The sequence below is a fragment of the Ptiloglossa arizonensis genome, chromosome 11 (genome assembly GCF_051014685.1).
Source record: "Ptiloglossa arizonensis isolate GNS036 chromosome 11, iyPtiAriz1_principal, whole genome shotgun sequence".
Taxonomy (NCBI): domain Eukaryota; kingdom Metazoa; phylum Arthropoda; class Insecta; order Hymenoptera; family Colletidae; genus Ptiloglossa; species Ptiloglossa arizonensis.
The window spans coordinates 17,642,209-17,662,801 of record NC_135058.1 but is presented as its reverse complement, the minus strand read 5'-3'; the positions used below and the strand labels follow the sequence as shown (position 1 = coordinate 17,662,801).

At 36.4% G+C, this 20,593-nt stretch overlaps 1 protein-coding gene across 3 annotated transcripts; it reads right to left on the bottom strand.

Moving 5' to 3' along the window:
* Positions 1–715: 715 nt before the first annotated feature.
* Positions 716–20,567, bottom strand: LOC143152609 (uncharacterized). Of its 3 annotated transcripts, XM_076322910.1 has the most exons (11): positions 20,521–20,567; positions 19,544–19,647; positions 7,823–8,106; positions 6,895–7,469; positions 6,249–6,511; positions 5,487–5,814; positions 4,181–4,312; positions 2,728–2,915; positions 2,154–2,297; positions 1,817–1,941; positions 716–1,658 (listed from the first exon to the last, which is right to left on the bottom strand). In XM_076322910.1, exons 2-11 carry the CDS (start codon positions 19,600–19,602, stop codon positions 1,567–1,569), a joined length of 2,190 nt encoding a protein of 729 aa, XP_076179025.1. In that variant the 5' UTR covers positions 19,603–19,647; positions 20,521–20,567; the 3' UTR covers positions 716–1,566. The 3 variants fall into 3 exon arrangements, with proteins under 3 accessions (XP_076179025.1, XP_076179026.1, XP_076179024.1); XM_076322911.1 differs by lacking the exons at positions 19,544–19,647; positions 20,521–20,567 and adding an exon at positions 19,142–19,345; XM_076322909.1 differs by lacking the exons at positions 19,544–19,647; positions 20,521–20,567 and adding an exon at positions 17,926–18,575.
* Positions 20,568–20,593: the final 26 nt, after the last annotated feature.

Sequence of the window (20,593 nt, the reverse complement as noted above, 5' to 3'; positions counted from 1 at the left end):
AACATACCCTGTCTCGGCATCTATCGCTTCTCTGACGAATTATTTCCCGATAAACTTGGAGGTTTTTGAATTTGTGCTTCTGCACAGAGTTGGAAATCAGAAATTAATCGAATTTCAATGCAGAAGATGCTTTCTAACATGTTACTTAAGTTTATTAAGTGTTTAAGATATGCGAAGTAATAATTGTAGTAGCAGAAGTAACCCTGAACTAACCCTGACCTAACTGCAGCAGTAACCCTGAACTAACCGTGACCTAACCGCAGAACTAACCCAGTACTAACATGTTTCTTAAGTTTCTGAAATTTTTGAAACGTCTAAAGTAATAACTGTTTGTTAGATATTTTAAATTAATTTTGTTTATTTCTTATCATTTACACAATACCCGTACAAGTTGCACTTTTTATGTGAAGGTAGAATTTTTTCAATGTCAACACTACTCGAGGAGCGAAAAAACATTGTAGACCACGATGGCCAGAAAAAATTTAACTTCGTCAAAAATCGTGTTTTTTTTTTATTGTGGTTTCGCTTGATCTAAAGAGAAATGATTACATTTTGCGATAACGTGAACTATAAATTAGTCGGAGGCATAATTTCTAGATTTCCCCCAGGAAAAAAAGGTTTCGTCATCTTATAATATTTCGCACATTATGTAAATAGGTACATATAGAGATAGTTTGATGTTGGGATTAAGAAACTACAATTCACTTCACGAAAGATAAATTCTTTTAATGTTTAAAAATACTTTTTACAATTTGCAACGACATCATTCGGACATTTATTTACAATAGTAAATGCTTTGTATTTAACATGCAGATTCGTTAAGTAGAAATCCACTTGGATTGTTGCTTTAATCGTAAACGACTATGATTTCGAGTTCAAGTTACGGATAGAACTCTCGATTATTCTATGGCCCCCTAACGTAAAAATAGAAATAAAAATAAAAATAATAATAATAATAATAATAATAATAATAATAATAATAATAATAATAATAATAATAATAATAATAATATTGATAATTTCAAAAGAATGCATAGTTTCATCCATCCATCGATCCATCCATCCAACCATCCATTCGGTCTATTCTTTTTTAAAGATGCTGAGGTATAATCCAGGAGTTAATACTTCGTATCGAATCAAAAGAATGTATCAACGATTACGATGTTATTCTATCAGGTGAAGTTATTTGTTGTCCGATGCGAAGGCTAAACCCACTCGTTTTGTCGACTTCTACCTCGTCTTTCAACGTTTCAACCATCGACATTAATTACATTTAATAACAGCATTTCATTATTTTCTAAAATTACATCTGGCAAAATTACTACCGGTGAATCATTCGATGAAAATAAATATTTAACAACGATGGAATTCCAAACAAAATCGCATTCAGGAAGAACAAAGATGATGAAGTCGGTTCTCTAAAAAGAAATTGTTCGGCGCTTCCAAAGTTTCTCACATATTTGGTCATTAAGAAGAATTGCACCACCTGTACGAAATGCTACGCATAGCGTTATTTCTAGAACTTTTTCTAGTACATATTTTCTTTTTCTAGGAAATGGTTATAATCTATACCGCTGCTGTCGGTCCTTTTGGTTTAATCATCATCGTAGCTCGTTTTAACGTATAATCCCAACCCCTCCAACGGAACCATACAATACCTTTGAACAGAAAAGAAAACATTCTTTCATATCGTGAATACATTAGACATTTATTGCGACCGATTTCCTTTCTTTCTACGTAGATAATGCAACGTTAAAGATGATCAATTTTTAACTAGTATTTCTTATATAGACAGAGGATGGAGATGTGAATATACCTTGCCGAGCGGTCAAATCTTGGGGATCGTTCAAGTAAAGACCGTTCAATCCGCGTCCACATGATTTCCACCACCATCCACCTTTCAGCATTGAAGCACAATTCAACGACGATCTATCATTGTCCCTGTGAAATTCAATTAAATGCATTGATTACTAAAATGATCGATTACTATACATCTGAGGTATACATGCTAGTTAGCACTTTCATTAAATTTCGCATTATCAATGATTTTCAATGGATTATACAATACAGAAACATATAACAAATAATACGAATTTTCACAGTGATCCAAAATAAAATCAAATATATAATCGATTACATGGAAAACTTCTTACCTGTTATATGTTGAGAAGGGACTATTGTTTGATCCATACCAGGGATCATTTAAGGAATCGCCCGCATTTCCATCGTAACCATCGATCTCCAATTTGTAGTATTCTGCTTCCGAGTAAATTTTAAAATGAGAATACTGTGCGTACCTAGGAAAGAAATACCATTATATGAGTATCTACTATTCTTAATGCAGTACTGTCGTATCGGCGGTATAATAAAAAAGTGTACAAATATGTTATAAATATCTAGCACGTTAAACTATTTTAGCCCTTGAAACACTTTACATTATTTTACTAGGTGGCACGACAGGGATATAATTTACAATGTCAAAAATAGTTTACAGCTAATTTTTTCAGTCATAAAAATACCAAACAATACACCATTGTGTCACAAGCAAATAATAACATGGTCGAACAAGCCACATATTCGACATGCCTGGTATAAACGATAAACAATAACATACCCTTACAGTTTACTGTAAACGTTTGAAATTAAAAGAAACAAAAAATAGACAATATAAAGTCCTTTTCTTATAAAAAAAAAATTAAATTTGTGAAATGTTCGTTTTATTATTACCTTTTGTTTCCTTCGAAATCTTCAAGCTCCACTCTAAGCATATAGTCTTCATTATTCGTTAACATGTATATGTTCTCGTTACCAAGCCAAAACTCTCTGGCAGGATCACCGAACCCGTTTTTATAGTCTGCCCAATCTCGGTTGAAATTTTCTCTCGGTTCGCCAAAATCATCTCTTCTTTGAATAACCTATGCATAAAACGATATTGTATTGCGGTGTCGATAATTACAGAAAGCGATTACAGAATATTATATATATAATACGTTGTCGTTATTTTCGAAAATACAATCTAGTCGCGGTGTACAATCTTCCTTTGTGTCGAACGTGAACTATTTGTGTTCCATTCTTTCAACGAAACAAAGACGTCGTTGCCTCTACTTTGACTATACATATTAATATTATTTTCTTTCAAATAAATACGATTCTTTCAAATACGACAGCAGGTAATGCGTATAAAACTGCGTGAAAGAAGTACGAGTAACTTCATGTACAGATATTCCATGAAAAAACAAAAAATTCTCGAGATTAAATAGATGGCCCTTCCTCGTCGAATCAGTATGTTTGACACTGCTTTTATTTCATTGACGCCAAGTGATAACCATAGACAGTGTCATCTATTGGCCGATAACCAATAATCTTGAGTCTGGAAATTCAAACTGCTTTCACCTAGGTAGATAATGAAACTTCGGATTACAAAACTGATTTTGAGAAGGTGTTTCATATTTATATAAGCACCGTATATAATCTAAGAAAAATATATTTTAAAGACTGGATATTTTATAGCTAGGTTAAGGGCTATGAATAATTTCAACACGGACCGTGTATCCTCAGGAAAGGTGAACGTTTAAGCGCTAAACAATGGCTACAAAGTCAGTTGGAGTCGTTTAGCTATTGGCTGTAAGGTGGTATATATACGTATTTACTATTTAAAAAGTAAAAATGTGAATAGATTATAAGCAACATCCAATCATTCTATTGCCAAAAATAGGAAACTTGTTACAATTAATCAAAAATTTCTAGAAACTAAAAGTTACATCTAGATATTCTTAAATTCGAATTGTAAGTCTTAGGATTAATCTGTAACTGCAGCACCCTTAGCTCGCGTCAACTTAACAAAGTACGATTCCCGTTACACATTGTATTTTAAAATTTATGTATTCTATTGCTAATGTAATCTGCCAAAATTTCGCGTCGCGAAAGCATTGCTATCATGAAGACACATTGTATAAGCGAAGAGTCGGACTTCTCTCACATCGTGAACATCGCTTACAATTTTAACAAATTATCAGAGACAATCTTCATAGTTTTGTGCGGAACATGTTATAGATATTAACATATATATTGTACAAAATATACATATGTACGTGTACACGAATATTTGAATGATTAATTGAATCACCTATTAAAATGATAAAAATAACTTTAATAAATCATATTTCAATGTCATCCTTACCGTCCAACCTCCTTCGGCGATGTCTTGTTCGCAATAAACTTTGAGGAACCAGTAGGTGGTACCGCGTATTTGAAGATAATAGACACCACTATCTCTCATGCCTGCGTTTAGTAAATCAACGCACGAGTAACCCTGTAATATTTCATACATGTGTACTCTATAAGAAACGGTCTTTTATGTTTCGAAAAATATATACATAGATAAATACTCTGCTTAAAATTGCGCACACATTTCGCGGGTGTCTGTCTGATAAATGTTATTCGGCTGGTAAAAATACAATCATCGAACAGATTACCTACATACATAAATACTTGTATAATACCGATAGCTAATATTTTCAATAACATTATTAATTATTTTGTCTGATTAAATTTTCCACGTTAAGCCGAATACAATGGCAACTATGTACATACATATACACGGAGGCGTGAAAAAACCTTACGAAAGACGATTAAGATTAAAAAAAGTAATTATTTTTTGATAATGTTAAGTAAAATTGTCGACGGCTGTCGTCGATGAATACGTATTTACCTACCTACGTACATATGTATATACATACATACATGGCATGCTCAACGATTTAGTGAAAAATGTTCAAATCGCCGCAAACTTTGGTATTTCTATGTACAAAGAAGAAAGTGGAAAAAGTAAATAGTGTCGGGATACGTAACACGATACTCGCGATAAGACTCATCGCGGTGGTGTTCGATTATTCGAGTTGGCCGTTTAAGCACGGTAAACGAGTAAATCCAGTATAGCGACTTTCACGTTGCGGTTTAAAGTTCTCGAGAGGCGCAATTACGAGCAACTATAGGTCGTGCGTTTAAATGAAACGTCCACAACGGTAATCGGTTCGTTGCATAACCAATTTTCAAGTATAAACCTTCTTCTCGAAATGTACATACATATATGTGCAGATGTATACACATACACAGATATGTAGATTCGAATGCATAAGTTATATCTACGTTTTCTATATATACCTTACGATACATGCATGTAGAACAGAATGAATGTAGTTAACCGTGATAATAGTAAGTCGTGTACACAACGCGGGAGCAGGTAAGCACTAGTTAGGCCTGGGATATGGCTGTGGAGGAGTTTTTGCACGAGAGAAGAAAAAGCTAAACGAAAATAGTGTAACAGCATACAAATAAAAAAAGTAGGCAAAAATGGTTACGTTACGTGAGTGAGTAATTTACTAATCAAATGCCATTATACGTACAATAGATACGTACTATTCTCTATGGAAGTATTTTCCTTACCCTCGATCGTATCGATTTATTATGGTAAATAAAATAATTACCTTAACGTCCTTGTAACTGAGAAACGCATCGGTAGCGAAAGTCGAGTTCGCTGGACTTGGTTTGTTTTTGACACTTGGAAATATAACACCACGATTTTTAGTTGAAGGTCTTTGCGTACTCGAAGATGCTGATATCCCAGAAGTCGTGGTCAAATTAGAAAACATACTGGAACCATTGACATTGCTGGAATTATTGAAATTATTGGTCTGTATAATATTCGACGAGGTCGAAGAAGACATCGACATTGACACCGATGAAACGACGGTAGTTGGTGTCACCGGTGAAACGGTGGTTTCGGTTGTAAGATCTTCGGATAATCCAACGTATCTAAACGAAAACAAAAAACAAACAAAAAATCGTAGACAAACATCGAAATTGAAATGTCATAAATTATCTTTTCACGAATCGAAAATTATTATCTTTACAATTATTATTAGCATAGTAATTCTCATAATCGCGTGGCTAGAACGGTTTTCTCAATCGGTTGTTCTCGATTGGATATAAACGATCGAGAACAACCGATCGAAATGATTCGAGATTACAAAGCGTAATGCTAAAAATATGGAAATTATATTCCGGAAAAGAAAGCATGCGCAACCAAATTGAAAGCTGTATGCACTATTTATTTACATTTTATATGTAGATCGTATTTAAGTAAATACCTTAAATAAACGGAAGAAATAAAACAATCGTTCGAATTATCTAAAAGTATAATCTATTCGAGTAAGATAAATAAGAAAACAATGAAGAAGGGAACTGACCTACTCGAATCATATTCGACGAGCCGATCGATCGTGGGATCGAGTAACAATTCCGCCGGGATTGGACGCTGGGCAAGAGTAGCAACGTCGTCCTCTTGTTTCCTCAACCTATTCTCGACTCCTTCCAAGTTTTCAATAATCTTGTTTGTCTTTGACCTTAAATCCGCGTGAATTTCACTTATTGCTCTTTCCTGCCTTTGCGTTTGCGTAAGTAACTCGTCCGATTTTGGCAAAAGATCGTCCACGGAACTCTTCGTGCCAACCTGTACGAATGTTTAAAATGTAATAGACATTGTCGAATAAAACCACCAAATTCTAATATTACGATCTTTGGTTATACTACAACTAATGCCCAATTTTCATCTGCACGCGCACGCGCGCACACACACAGCACACACGCGCGCGCGCGCGCGCGTACCTATACAAGGCGTACATATATACATATGTGTATACGAAGCATCATCGAATTTCTTTGCTCGTCCATCCTTGTAGCGATAGCATGTACAAAAATTGTATATTGCTATATCATTTTCGATAAATGATCGTCTAAAATCACGATGTTTACAAAAACCGAAATGGAAATTCTCGAAATAAAACCAACTCGTATCTAATTGAACTTGGTTCCATAATCGATATGTTGGCTTACCACAACGTTCCAAACTTCGTCCATTTTTTCGGAAACGGTCAACATGGGATACATCTGTTCGACGAGTCGATCGATCTTATTTTGTTTCGGTGGTATTTCTGTGGTTGTCGTAAGGTTGAAAATCTGTTGACCGTTTGCATTTCCGTTTCCATTACCATTCCGTTTCCCATTTCCGTGACCTCTCACAAGTATCGCATCGTGTACATCCGTCATCATATTGTAAACAGCTTCCAAATGATCGGTGACCAAGTTCATATGAAACTGCAACTTCCTATCCATATTGCCTGTGGTTTGTCTCAAATTGTCTATTTCGATCGTTATGTGATTTATTACTTCGTTGCTCATCGCTTTTGTGATTTCGATTACACTCATGCTAACTGGCTTCTTTTCGCTCGCTTCGGCGTTTATGTCGTCGTTTTGTAAAAAGTTATTGTCCAGTTGATTTTTCAGATCGACCAATTTATTGTCTATATCGGAAACCTTTTGATCGAGCGACAATAGTTTCTCACCGAGAGTTTCGGGTGCTGAATCCTTCCTATCGTGATGAATCGCTTGAATCGTCGGAGCTGTTTCGCCTAGAGAATGTAAATCTCCGTAAATGAAAGGGACAAAGCAAATAAAAAGAAAAAAGAAAGGTAACGGGAGGACGAAGGTATGTATAGATCTGTAATGCATATGCGATAGATTACTGCATGTATGTAGATATCGTACATCCATTTTGTATTACGAACACGCGTGTGACTAGGTACACCTAACGATAAGCATAGTTGTACCGATTGCTATATACCAAAGTATCTACTCTCACCGAGCTCCAACTACCTAAACCATCGACGGATTGGATTCCTTATCCTTCGCTCAACTATTTGAAATGGCTGCTGCCACGTGTGACAGGAATGGGAACTATCGTAAATAATACTCGAGTACGTACCGCCTTCGATTTCACTGTCATTTTTATCGTTGGCCAGTGTTGCTGAATACACGGAACGTTCGGTTGGCAGAAACATTGGTTGAGAATTAAAAAGCTTCAGATCCAGCGTTCGCAGCTTTGTAATTACTGCATCGGTCTTGTCGATATTATCGTTCACGCGTGAATCCAAAGCTTCTACTCTTCTCATCAGATGTTCCACTGCTTTGTCCAGATTTTCAATTCGCTGCAATTTCGATTCCAAAGTCGAAACTATCACCTCGAAAACATTGAAGAGGTATTGTTCTCTGAAAATAGTATATTAAACAAAACGATAGAATTTCCAAAATAAATGTAATTACCAAAATATCTTCTATCTAAACAATATCAAAATATTTACTCGACCGAAAAATAATATTTGTCGAACCGTAATTATGATCCGTTAAGATATACACGGAAGAAAAAATATTCTATATCGGTAATATTCTAAATATGAAAATTCATCTTTGTGCTAAAACGATGAAAAATGCGTAACTAATTGTATATTCGTAAACGTATATAGATATTTTATAATTATTGTTTCTTAAATATGATGCTCTTCCAAGAAGATATTGCCAACTGACTAAATAGCTATTGTTTTTAAAATAGAAGAAAAAATATTTTCTATAAACGGTATTGGGCTCGAAATGGAGCTTGATATATGACAACTCAAATAGATGTATCCTTTCTCCTGTTACGATGTAAGCTGGAAGTGTGCCTTGAATTTTACGCAATCGGTTCGCAGGCAGGTCAGTAGTCGTACACTCGAACTTACTTACCACGGTCCTTTCGAATCTTATTATCAAAGATATATAAGACGTATTTCTGTTTTCATATATTGTACCGTAAAAAATTTGTTCTACCTACCATTTCTATGCGTTGTTACGATATGTATGTTGCAAATGTTGTATCAACCGTTCAATAAGTATTTCGACAAATTTTATTTCAATCTGATCTTTATATATTTTCACAAACAGAACCATTTAAAAGAAATTAATCGTATTGTAGACGAATTTTTCAGCGTAAAACGAAAGAAAAATTTCTAAGTGGGTATATTTAGATATTCGGACATTCGTGTACGGGACATCGATCAGGTTCGTTTCTTCTAAAACAATGCATACGTAATTCGTTGTTCACCTTCCTTTACTTGGCAATCTGTGTTTACCGGAAACTATTTCAAATAATAATCCAATGTTAGTATGAACTCTATGCAATACTATGCACGTATATGCATTTGATCATGCGGTGTTGTAAGGTATTTTCCCCCGGGTAGAATACGAAATACACATAGGTCTAATACGTATATTCGTATTTTTCTGCGTGCAATGATGAGATAAATCCGTTTATATACACTGATTCCAACAAGTATTTGTACGCTGTGTTATAAGGAAATTCTTCTTACCTGTGAGACTGATTTTAATGAAAGACTGATTTAATGATTATATGAAAAATTTTGCACTATTCCGCACTATTACCAAGTTGTATTCAAAAAATCGAAAAGAAAGTGGTATTTTAAAGATTGGTTTCAATCGATTACAGACGATTGGAGAGCTTCCAACGATTATCATTTTCTTTATAACTTCGTAATCGTGCGAGAATTTTTAGTGCTCTATCGTTTAACTGTGTAAAAAGTCCTCCCAAAAGATTGTATTAAAACAATGAAGAAATGTTGAATTTTTGGGTCTTAGTTGTCAACAAAAAAACTCGCTCTATAAATGCAACGAGGGGACGCAATTTTTGAAGCAAGTAGTGACAGAAATGAAAAATGAATTATTTATAATAATGTCGAACGGAAAAAATTCTGGAGAAAGCGAAATGAACCACCTTTAGTGACACCAAAAGCTAGTCTTTACTCGAAGAAAGTCATGCTTTAGATCTGGTGGGACAAGAAAGGAATTCTGTATTATGAGCTTCTACTAAACAAACGGGCGATAAATTCGAAAAAATATTGCTCGAAATTAGACAAATTAAAGCTAGCGATTGAACAAAAACGTCCACAACTAGCGAATCGGAAAAACGTCGTAATTCATTAGAACAATACACGACCTCTTTGACTACTCGACAAAAGTTGCTAAAGCTTGGTTGGGACGTCCTGACCCACCAACCCTGTTCACCAGACATTGCAACTTCAAATTTTCACTTATTTAGGTCTTTACAAAATTCCCTTAACGGCAAAAACTTAAAATCTTCGGTCGATATAAAAATTTACATTGAAAAGTTTTTCGTTGAAAAACCTGAGGACTTCTGGAGAAATGGAATCTTCAAGTTGGAATCTTCGTGCGTGAAAAATGTAGGAAGATTGCGGAACAAAGTGGCAACTATAAAATTCAATAAATGTATACTGAAATTTAAATCTGTTACCTTTGAATTTTCCTTAAAAATCAGTAGTTATAACTCTTGCGGGAGTTATAACTCTTATAAATGTATAACTCTTTGCTTTGTTAGATTCAGTTTCTATGCTCAACCTATGAATCTATGGATACATGAAACGAACACATGTTTATAATATTAACGTTAACGCATCGTCAAATAGTAGCCTTTTCTTCTAGGTCCGTTTTTTAAAACGGTTCGTCAAAACGGCCAATTTAAAAACCAACAACCGCTACGAAACTGCAAAATAACTTGACTAAAGGTGATGCCGACGCTGTCTCGCAGAACGACAACCCCTGTCCAAGTCTCGGTGTGACAAAGTTCTCAGAGTTCGATCTCTGTCTAGCTACCCGACCCATATTGCGGTGTATAGTAGTTTCGACTTGCTGTATGAGTTGTGGTTAATCAACTCGCGCGCACCGTGATGCAGAAATAGTACAGGTTTTGGGAAGGTTTCGTACTAGCCAGTACCTAAACAAAACATATGAGACTAAAGTTCAGCATTCCTGTTTCTATCGATAGTTGTGGTTGTGCTAAATAAGTGTATCCCAATCCGAACTTTTAAAGCGGTAGCATATGGTCCATCTAAAGCCCGTAAATCATAATCTTATTTGTACCTATTTACTATATTTACACGCTTCGGACGATTGAGAAATCCGAAGTGTGCGAATGAGACAATATGGAAAAGACAAGAGGCAAACAGACGCCAATATAAGACGATTACTATTACATCCAGAAATTAAACGATTCTTAATCGAAATTAAGAAAAGAGATTATTAATACAGATAAACGGTAAACAAGTACTAGCAATGACAGGAAATAGAAAATTACACTGCCCGTATTTATGGGGACGGCGGCGTCGTTTTTTGACGAGAGGTTACAAAAGGTTGTGTCACGGTATGAGACTTTGTGCCTGAATTTGTATAACGACTTTACGCAAAAGCAATGCAATTTTGAACTTATGCGATAAAATTGTTTCCCTTATTTTTCATCTTTATTAGCAGTCAATCGGAAGTTGTTTGTAACCCTCGTATTTAATATTCTTCGTATTCCGCGGCTCGCTTCTGGTTTCCCTTATCTTCCACGTATTCTATATATTGTTGAATGAATCTCATCCTCGATTGAATTGTTACACTAAATGTATCTCCGTTGCTATAAAAGGTTGACTTTTTAATTGATTATTATATTAATTAGTCAGAATCCTATTGCAAGATTGGTTAGCATCGTAGATCTCCGGTAATGGTTACTCGCCGAGTAAGAAATAGAGGAATAGATTCGGAGGGGTACTGCGAGTCACAGTGCACAGGATACGAAGAATTGTGCAATTGTTGTGATACTTTGCCTTCAAATTGTTGAATTGATCAAATGTTTTAATTAGTAAATATATCAATGTTTCGTTGCCTAACCATGTTTATCGAAGTATTAAAGTTTCAGATAAATGTTAAGGAATGTGTATTAAGTCTACAAATTAATTATTAACCATTATTAACAATTAATCATACATTTAGTTGTTACTCTGGTTTGAATATTATATACGCCAGGAAGAATTCACAAAAGAAGTCGTTGGGTCCATAAGTTTGTAATTTGAAAACAGACGTAGTATTTACTAAATTCGTAAATTTACCGATTCTGAAACATGTTTTGCAGACATTATGCAATTAATGAAATATAATACTTTAACCGTTCACCGAATCATCCAATTAATATAAGTGTACGTGCTGTTTTAAAATGTGAAAAATTACTTGAAGTCTTGTATAAAATCGTTTGCATGATTTCTATATATCCTTGTACGCGACAGGCGATCCTTGATATTTTCTGTTTATTTTTAATTTTTTCGCATCTCCGGGCAAGATTAATGTTTAACGTTGCTAACGAGATATCTCGCGAGGCTATGTCGTCCACAACCCGTATATTCGTATATATTCTCAAATTGCGTATCACATGTGTGCGTACTAGCCTTTCTATGACTATTTTAGATCGACAAGTTACAGCTAGTTGTCTTACTTGTATTAAAAAAAATTTTGTGTAAAATTTTAACTGCAAAAAAGTTCTGTCTGATGGATTCATATCGTAAAAGTACAAAGATTCTTAAGGCAAACGTAAAAGGCAATAGACGAACTCTTATCAAATCTGCTGACCAAATGTTCGAATCGTGCAGTTTTCAATGTTACCAACAATAAAAAATAAATTTGGACGTGGCTGTGTTATGAAATTGTCCATTACCACGAGAAAGTATATTCAAAATCCGCTGATAATATTATCAAAATCAAGAAAATTGATACCAGATTTCAGTTTTTCCCTTGCATCCTTTTCCTATATCATTACACTTGTAGCGCACAGTTTACCGTGTATGGTCACATACGACTTTCTAACGTTAGGAATTACGACTTTGCGACACGAGTTTGATGGTATAATAAATGCGGAACGAAATTGGAATAATCGATGACAAGAGAAAACGCTGAATTTTTGTATAATACCTTGCTGCTAGAACTGATACTCCGAAACGTTTTTGCAACACAAAGATCGCCAAATGTAGAACTTGGTTAAAATAGGAAAAAAAATTAAGATACATTTCTTACAACGTTAGGTATAGCGTTTCTTTATGCATAAAGCAAATGATGTTTTTCATATCACTTTGGAACGGATTTCGTTGGTATAACGTTGGTAAATTTGTTAATATTCTACGTACGCTTAAGTATATAATTTATTCGTACCGTTACAAGTCTTCGAAGCAATTGCGTGTATACATGGTTATACGTATACATCAACGTTATAGAGCACTGCATACGTTCATCCAGCATCGTACAAGATCTTACCTCGTAGGAATTATTACGAGAAATCCAGAAGGCCGATGTATCGATGAAAATCGAGTTTTACGTACGCTTACGTAAGGTTAACCCAGTTATGATTCGCTTAGTTAGCTATTTCTAAGTCGCTTCGAGTTTCTCGACTTGTCTGTCCTTGTTTTCGCGCCACATTCTCGCAACATACTATATATTTACCGTTCCTCGAACATCAAATGTTTCATTCAACATCGACAAGTGAATTAAAGTACACGTATGCACATCGGTATAAAGTGTATGTGTGTGTGTGCGCGCGCGTACGTGCGTAAATAAAAATACAATATTTGCGTTCGAAGAAGAACCGTAGCGCGGTTATATTGTGGTTAATACGATGATTATTGTTATTAATATGATCGATAACATCGAAAGGAAACTAGAATATTCAATGGAAATACAATGGAGGGAGAGTGAATTTTGTAAATCATATAATACTGTTCTTCGTGCCGAATTAACATTTTTAACATCCGCACGGTGAAAGCAGACACGAATATTATCAAAATTATTTTCGTGGAAGAAGTATCACGAATCGAAAGGCTACAAAGTAGGAACTGACAGTGGAAAAGTGGAAGCGGAATGTTTTGTGGCACAGAATGGACGACATTCCGCGACCGGAAATACCTATAAGAATGTTTGCAAAAGAAACAACGGATTGTAAGGCGAAAGTGATAGTTACAACGGAACGAGTTTAAAGGCGACTAAAGAACGACGTCACATAGGAAACAATTATTTTACAACATCGGATCTTTTAATAACGAACGCAAATCTTCATCGATTCGTAGGATGAAAAATAATGCTCGATGTTCGGTTGTATATGTACGTTATTGTAGGTACAAGGAATATTTAACTGGTAGAAACGTCTTATAACTTGGAAATGTATTATATTTGAACCAATGTTTATTATACCTGTTTTTTATACGTTCTCTTCAATTGTTTTGCACACCCTCTACAGATCGTCCAAACACATACATATATATGTGCATAATCTGATCGACGTTCGTTCCTTCCTTCCGAGGAATCTAGTAGAGCTTGTGCAATCGTATTGTCATAACTAGAGCTCGGGGGTTCGTTACGCAACCAAAGAACTAGTGCCCCACTGGCGTCATTCTATCCTTGTGATTCGATCAATTCTCTTTCCGTTCCCTTTGTGTCCTTCTCACAATATTGTTCAAGAATGTACCGATTGAAATTAGAAGAGAGCACCGACTACTAATTTCGTCCGTGAATTCATACAACGTGTAACCGTTTCTTCAACAGACTTTTTAATTATGTACTAGAGATAAGAATATTAAAGATAACAATTAACGTGAACGAATGTTGTTCATTTTGAAGAAGATTTACCTGAAAATGCAACAATTTCTATGTCGTTTCATTCTTAAAAAGAAAGAAAAGGATGTATGTGCATATAATTTCTTAAATATCTATACTCTGAATATTGAAAAATTTAATATATTAAATTTACTTGGTAATATTTCTTTTTTTTCTAATTTCGCACAGTAAAAATAATATGAACGAAGTAAACGAAGACACGAACATGAAAATTGTTTCTTCTTGTACATCGATATTTCAAACAACATTATTCGAATGTTGGAAATACCATCGATAAAAGTAGAAAAAAATTTCGATGCGTAGCGATTCAGTTTTTCGTACAAAACCCACTCATCTCGATGAAGGGCTATTTTTCATTGAACTCTCTTCATTATGCAGAATTCCAAAATAGGTTTCGAACAAATATTATTTACCTTCGAAAAGATTACTCAAAAGTGCGATATTTTACGCGTATAGCGTTCCATTCTCAAATCCATGGAAAAGGTCATCGTTTCCCCTCGCTTCCTCAAATGCTCTCTCCTGATTACATTTATGTACATATGTACGTGTATATATACCACGGTAAACACTCCGATGAGCCGTACAATGAAACAGAAAGAATTTTCTTGCTATTTCTAATGATTTTAGAGAAAGCAGCTGGTAACGCTTGATGCGGAATACCCCAAAGTCTATAAAAGGTATACCTATACGCGCTCACGTAGGTAGGTATGTGTATGTAATGTAACGTATTATAAATATAATTCCACCAAAAAGTACAAGATCTAAAACGATCTACACGTACAGTCGATAATAAGGTGAAAGGAAAAAGTTGCGAACCCTTTCATTTTTGTAACGTACGCGCGCGTGAGAAAGAATGAAAAAGAGAGTGGGTGGGGGTGGGTAGCCGAAGGAGTGGGACTGGGAGTGGGAAAGGGAGAGGGAGAGAAAGCAGAAACAAATTATTCTCGTAACTGGAATTTAATGAACATTAAAACGAAGCAAAGGAAAACGAAACGCTTCTGCATGCTCGTAAGTTAAACCAATTCTTTATAGCTACAAGTGTCGTATTTTACAATTGACATAACGCTAACACTGAACGATATGTGATAAAAAAAACGCATCAAAATTGTAACAAGTTTCTATCATTTTTAGAGAAGACGCAAAAAGAAAGATATCGATTATGAAAAACTTCAGATTTTTAACGATGTATGTATGTATGTATGTATGTATGTATGTATGTATGTATGTATGTATGTATGTATGTATGTATGTATGTATGTATGTACGCATGTATGTATGTACTTACTCGTAAAAAAGAAACCCTGTTTCAAATTCAACCAAGACGATACGACTGTTACTGTGCTTAAATAAAATAGCGATTGACTTTTGAAGAAATAAGTATTTGCGAATTTACCACTTAATTTACGAAATTGAGTTTTGAGTTTCCCCGTGTTAACCGATTTGCAACGAATAGATGAAGACCATAGTGAATTACGAAGAAACTTTCGCGAATGTAAGAGTTCGTGTCGCACAAAGTATAATACGTAGGTACTTGATTCAGAACGTAAAGCAATTTGTTGCTATTTTGTCAATTTTCACGGCATTTGTACCTCATCGGATAAGGATACACACGTATAAATACGCGAGTGACAAAAACGAAAATTGTTACGTCATCCAATTCAATTTTAAACGAATTAGCGTAAACAATAACATTGATCTAAATTATACAATACCGATGGAAACGATAGGAATGGTTTTGTCGTTGTTATTATTTTTGTCATCGTCGTCGTCAACAATGCACAAACAATTGCCATTTGGCGAGTGAACGCGCGAATATAGAAAAACCGACGAAGGACAGCAACGAGACCGAGTAACCGGAATCTCAACAAAAGGGAAATGGTTATTTGTTCGAACTTATTCGATTCGATAACTTGGACACGAAGTTAAATTCGACGAGAACGATGACTAAAACGATTCACGAAACAGTAGTCTCAACAATCTTATCCATTTTAAGAAATTAAAAATTCAAGACAGAATGGCAAACGAAACGAACGGCTTCGACGAAACACCTGCACTCCAAATAATTACGTTTCGGTCGCATATATCGTAACGATTCTCTTATTTTCCTAAGCACCCTTTTACCGGAAAACCCCGATACATCTTTGCGTATTCGACTTAAGTTATAATGCGATCATAGCGGAATATATTTTTTCGATACTTACGATACGCTTGTCCGACTGAAACGCATAGCACCTTTGCATAATGATAGTTTTAACGAAGGCTTTTTCTTTCGAAAGTTAGAGGTTCTTTCGAATTGTAGCATTCTCTTGACACGGTCGTTATAAACTATGTCGCTGCACTTTCAAATTATCTGTACGCGTGTCCTGTTACCGTTAGTACCTTGTTAGAAAAAGGGAAGTCCAGAAAACAACTGTCAAACCGTAGAAGACGAAAGAGAATGGCACCTAGACCATTTGTAAAATTCATAGCATTTCGTTACACAAGCGATAAAAGTATTATTTCTTTATCGTCACGTGGTAAACGGTATCTGTAGAAGGACCGCTCCGATTGAAAAGCAAAACTTTTCGCGTTGTTTTGTAAAGTTACATAAGTGGAAGACTAACGTAAGCCGACAGTGCGACAGTACAACGCAAGACAAACACGACACGACAGGAGGATTTATTGTGGTATATTGTAGGTGTACAGTGCTACACACCGCCCGAATCGAGAGGATGAAAAGAGAAAGCGAGAAAAAGGAGAGTACAAACCTGTTCGATACAATAGCGGAAATTCTTGCTTCGATTTCTTACGATTAAAACGTGATCGCAAGATTTGCGGCACTTTCATTCCCGTTAATAAATCGATCCTTGATTGTTGATGCTATTAGCATTACAAAGTGAAAAATCGAGCCAAGATCGATGAAATTAGTTTAAAATTTATCTATGGGTATACAATGAACGTCTACATATACGTATGTACGTGTACAATAACGTAGCCTGATTACTTTACAAAAGAGAGACAAGTACAATTCGGTATAATTTCGCATACATCGTTATACCTATATGTTGCCACGAACGCTACAAATGTAAGTAGAAAACCTGAATGCGAGCATCTATAAGATGACGCGTATGCACCTACGTATTATCGAAGCGACAAGCAAATATCAGCGAAATTCACAAACTACGGCGTACAGTTTTTATATCACCTTTCAGGACGATTACTTTTTCCATCTACTTTTGCCGCCGATTGAACTTTGAACGAGTAGCATTATAGAAACAAGATACACACCTATGTAATGTATAAGTAAACGAGTAAGCACGAGCTACCAAGTTCAAGGAAGCACGAGCTTTTATCAAGAATGAAAAGTTCTTCGAGAAACGTGTTTCTTAAAGGACAAACCTGAGGGTCTGGGTCACTTGTTCGAAATTCGGGACGGAATTCGTCTCACTGAAATATTTAAATACGCATGCGAACACGTTGAGCCACGAATTTCGGTTTTTGATTCTCGAGATAATGGAACGAACATATGTAGCAGCTTACGACAGATTATAACAGCTTACACCAGCTTACCTATTTCGCTGAGGATTGCGGATAGGTATCGGCATCGTGTTTCCAGTGACGTTGCCTCCATTGTTACTGACATTACGGGTATTACGTTCGTCGGCAGAGGTCCTGGGTAGTCTAGGACTTCCAGTGAACACGAAACCCAATAGGCACGTGGTAATGATTATAGCCTCTTTCATACTCGAAAAATCGAAGAAAAAAAAAGGGGATAGATATATAGAAAGAAATAGACGCGAACGCAATAACGACGGCAACGGCAACGGCAACGACAACGAAAAGATCGAAGATAGAAACAAAAAATGGAAGAGGGATACGTAATTTCACAAACACGTACAGACACTACCGATGAAGATCACTTTATGTTCGATTAACTGGTCGTGTACAGAATGTTCCTCTTCTCTTCGAGCGGAACATCCATGTACCATTAATATACGCAAAGTACGAAAAATGCACCAAACAAAACAAGCTTCGACACAAAGGTGTAAACAATCGGATAGAAATGTTTCTTCGATTGTTGAGTTCGATCTCGTTCTCGACCTCGATGTCATTCGATAACAAAGCGACTGAGATTAGAAAGATTCACGGGACACAAATCACTCACGATGGAAACTTGTAATGCAATTGTACCGATCGCAAAAATAACTGAAATGGTTTTCGTTTAAAGGTTATCCATTTCTTGTTCGTTGACAATTAATTGTAACGAATCGAATACAGTGGCCCAATATCGTTTTTTCGATCCTCCTTAAAATGGTATTAGTTCCAAGTATGCTTGTATACCTGATTTCCAACAGCGTAATCGTGAACAGCCGAGTTAAAGTGTTTACCAAATATTGAGTTCATCGATTTTATGCTGTTTTGTTTCCCTTGTTACAGCAATATCATAACTTATTCGACACTTTACGTTTCTTAATATCCGTTTATTTTATTCGTTTCACTCGTTGATCTCACAACTTTGAATCTCCCTGAAGAAGGAAGCACCGGTCCTTGGTACATGCCGTAAAATTTTCCTCTTGATTCATCGATAGCTACAGCTTACAGGTATACGGACGAGGAAGATAGAGAAAATGAAAAGGCAGAAGAATAGATCGTGAAAGAGTATCTTGGAAAACTTTCGCTCGAAATACGGTCGTGTATGACAATTCAAGAAACGCAAGACAGCGCGTTTTATTAGCCGCAGACCAATGTGATATGAAAACCCAGAAGCCTGGGATTGTATGCGCACCTGCACATACGCTACCGCTTGGCAGACGAAATCAAAATTAATATTTATCTGCCATGAATCGATAACCGCAACTCGTCGATCCGTTGGTCAACGCACAGTCTCGTGAAACGTCCTCGCTCTGCCTTCGATCAGAGTTCGCCCGCTGGTCTTTGCGTTATGTAGGTTTCGTCTATCGGTACGGATCAGAGAACCGCGCAAGGCTCGTGCCATACACGGTTCTATCACCCCTACTTGTTCTTGCGTTTCTCGATTGCCCGTTCGTCCCTCTCCTAACAAAATTTACACCGGTAGACGGCTGCGCGTACCGTATCTTGACTTCGCGGTGAACGACGGAACCACCGACACCATAAAACACCACAAGTATACGATCGCCGCTGAACTGTAAGAGTTACTTTCACGTACATACGTGTCCACGCTGAAGGAGTACCTATGCCTCTCCCCACTGATCTGCTGCCGACCATTCTGGTCTCTTTCCGTCCTTTCCCCGTGTAAAGCTGTGATCCGATCTGAAACGATTCGATCCGTTTAAATTCATTCCGTTTTGTTCCATTTCGTTCCGTTCCGTTCCGTTCCGTTCCGTTCCATTCCGTTCCGTTCCGTCCCGTCCGGTCTGATCCCGTCCCGTCCCGTCCGGTCTGGTCCCGTCCCGTCCGGTCACGTCCCGTCCCGTCCCGTCCCGTCCCGTCCCATTCTGTTCCGTTCCGTTCCGTCCTCTTCTCTTGTCTTCTCTTCTGTTCTGCTCCGTTCCATTCCATATTATTCTATTCCATTCCGTTCTATTGCCCTTGCCCCCCACCCAACCCCTCCACGCCATCCTTCCTTTCCTTCGCTACTTTTCCCTTTCTGCCCGACGTTACAGCGTTGACGAGAAACGAATGGGAATAACACGACTGAAAAGAAAGGTGGAACAGACCGGAATCGGAGATCTGCCGCATAAATTTTAGCCAGTGAGCTGCAACGGGTACATTTACAAAATTTGAGTGGACTTGATCGGAGCAAAGAAAAGTAACGTGTTCGCGACTAAATTACTCTACATTAATATTCTACAAGTCGATCCATGGAGATTGTATGTGCGCTGTGCCGTAAACTTTGCCTCAGACATAGTCGAATTGAACGCTAATCGTTTCTCTTTAGAATCGATCGAGTTAATAATAATTGTACGATTGGAAAGATAATCATACATACATAGATCGTTTTAAACCGAATGCGCTTGTCATCGAGGGTGCAACAAATAAAATGCAGAATACAATATATAGGAACAGTAACCGTTATTATGTCTATCTGAGAAAGAAAGTGTAAACACATTTCGTCAAATTTGTCTTAGTCGAATCAAATAGACTTTTTGCGATTAAAATAGAGATTTTATTGGATTTCCGTACGTATGTTTCCAGCAACGTGAATATCCATACGGACAACGGTCGTCAGTGGCTTTCTTGCAACCGCATTCCTTTC

Excerpts from the sequence above, each read along its gene's own strand:
- LOC143152609 (XM_076322909.1), bottom strand. The coding sequence starts at position 18,098 with ATGAAAGAGGCTATAATCATTACCACGTGCCTATTGGGTTTCGTGTTC. Across the intron at positions 7,470-7,822 it reads TGACAGTGAAATCGAAGGCG|GCGAAACAGCTCCGACGATT; the intron begins GTACGTACTCGA and ends TACATTCTCTAG. Across the intron at positions 6,512-6,894 it reads ACGAAGTTTGGAACGTTGTG|GTTGGCACGAAGAGTTCCGT; the intron begins GTAAGCCAACAT and ends ACATTCGTACAG.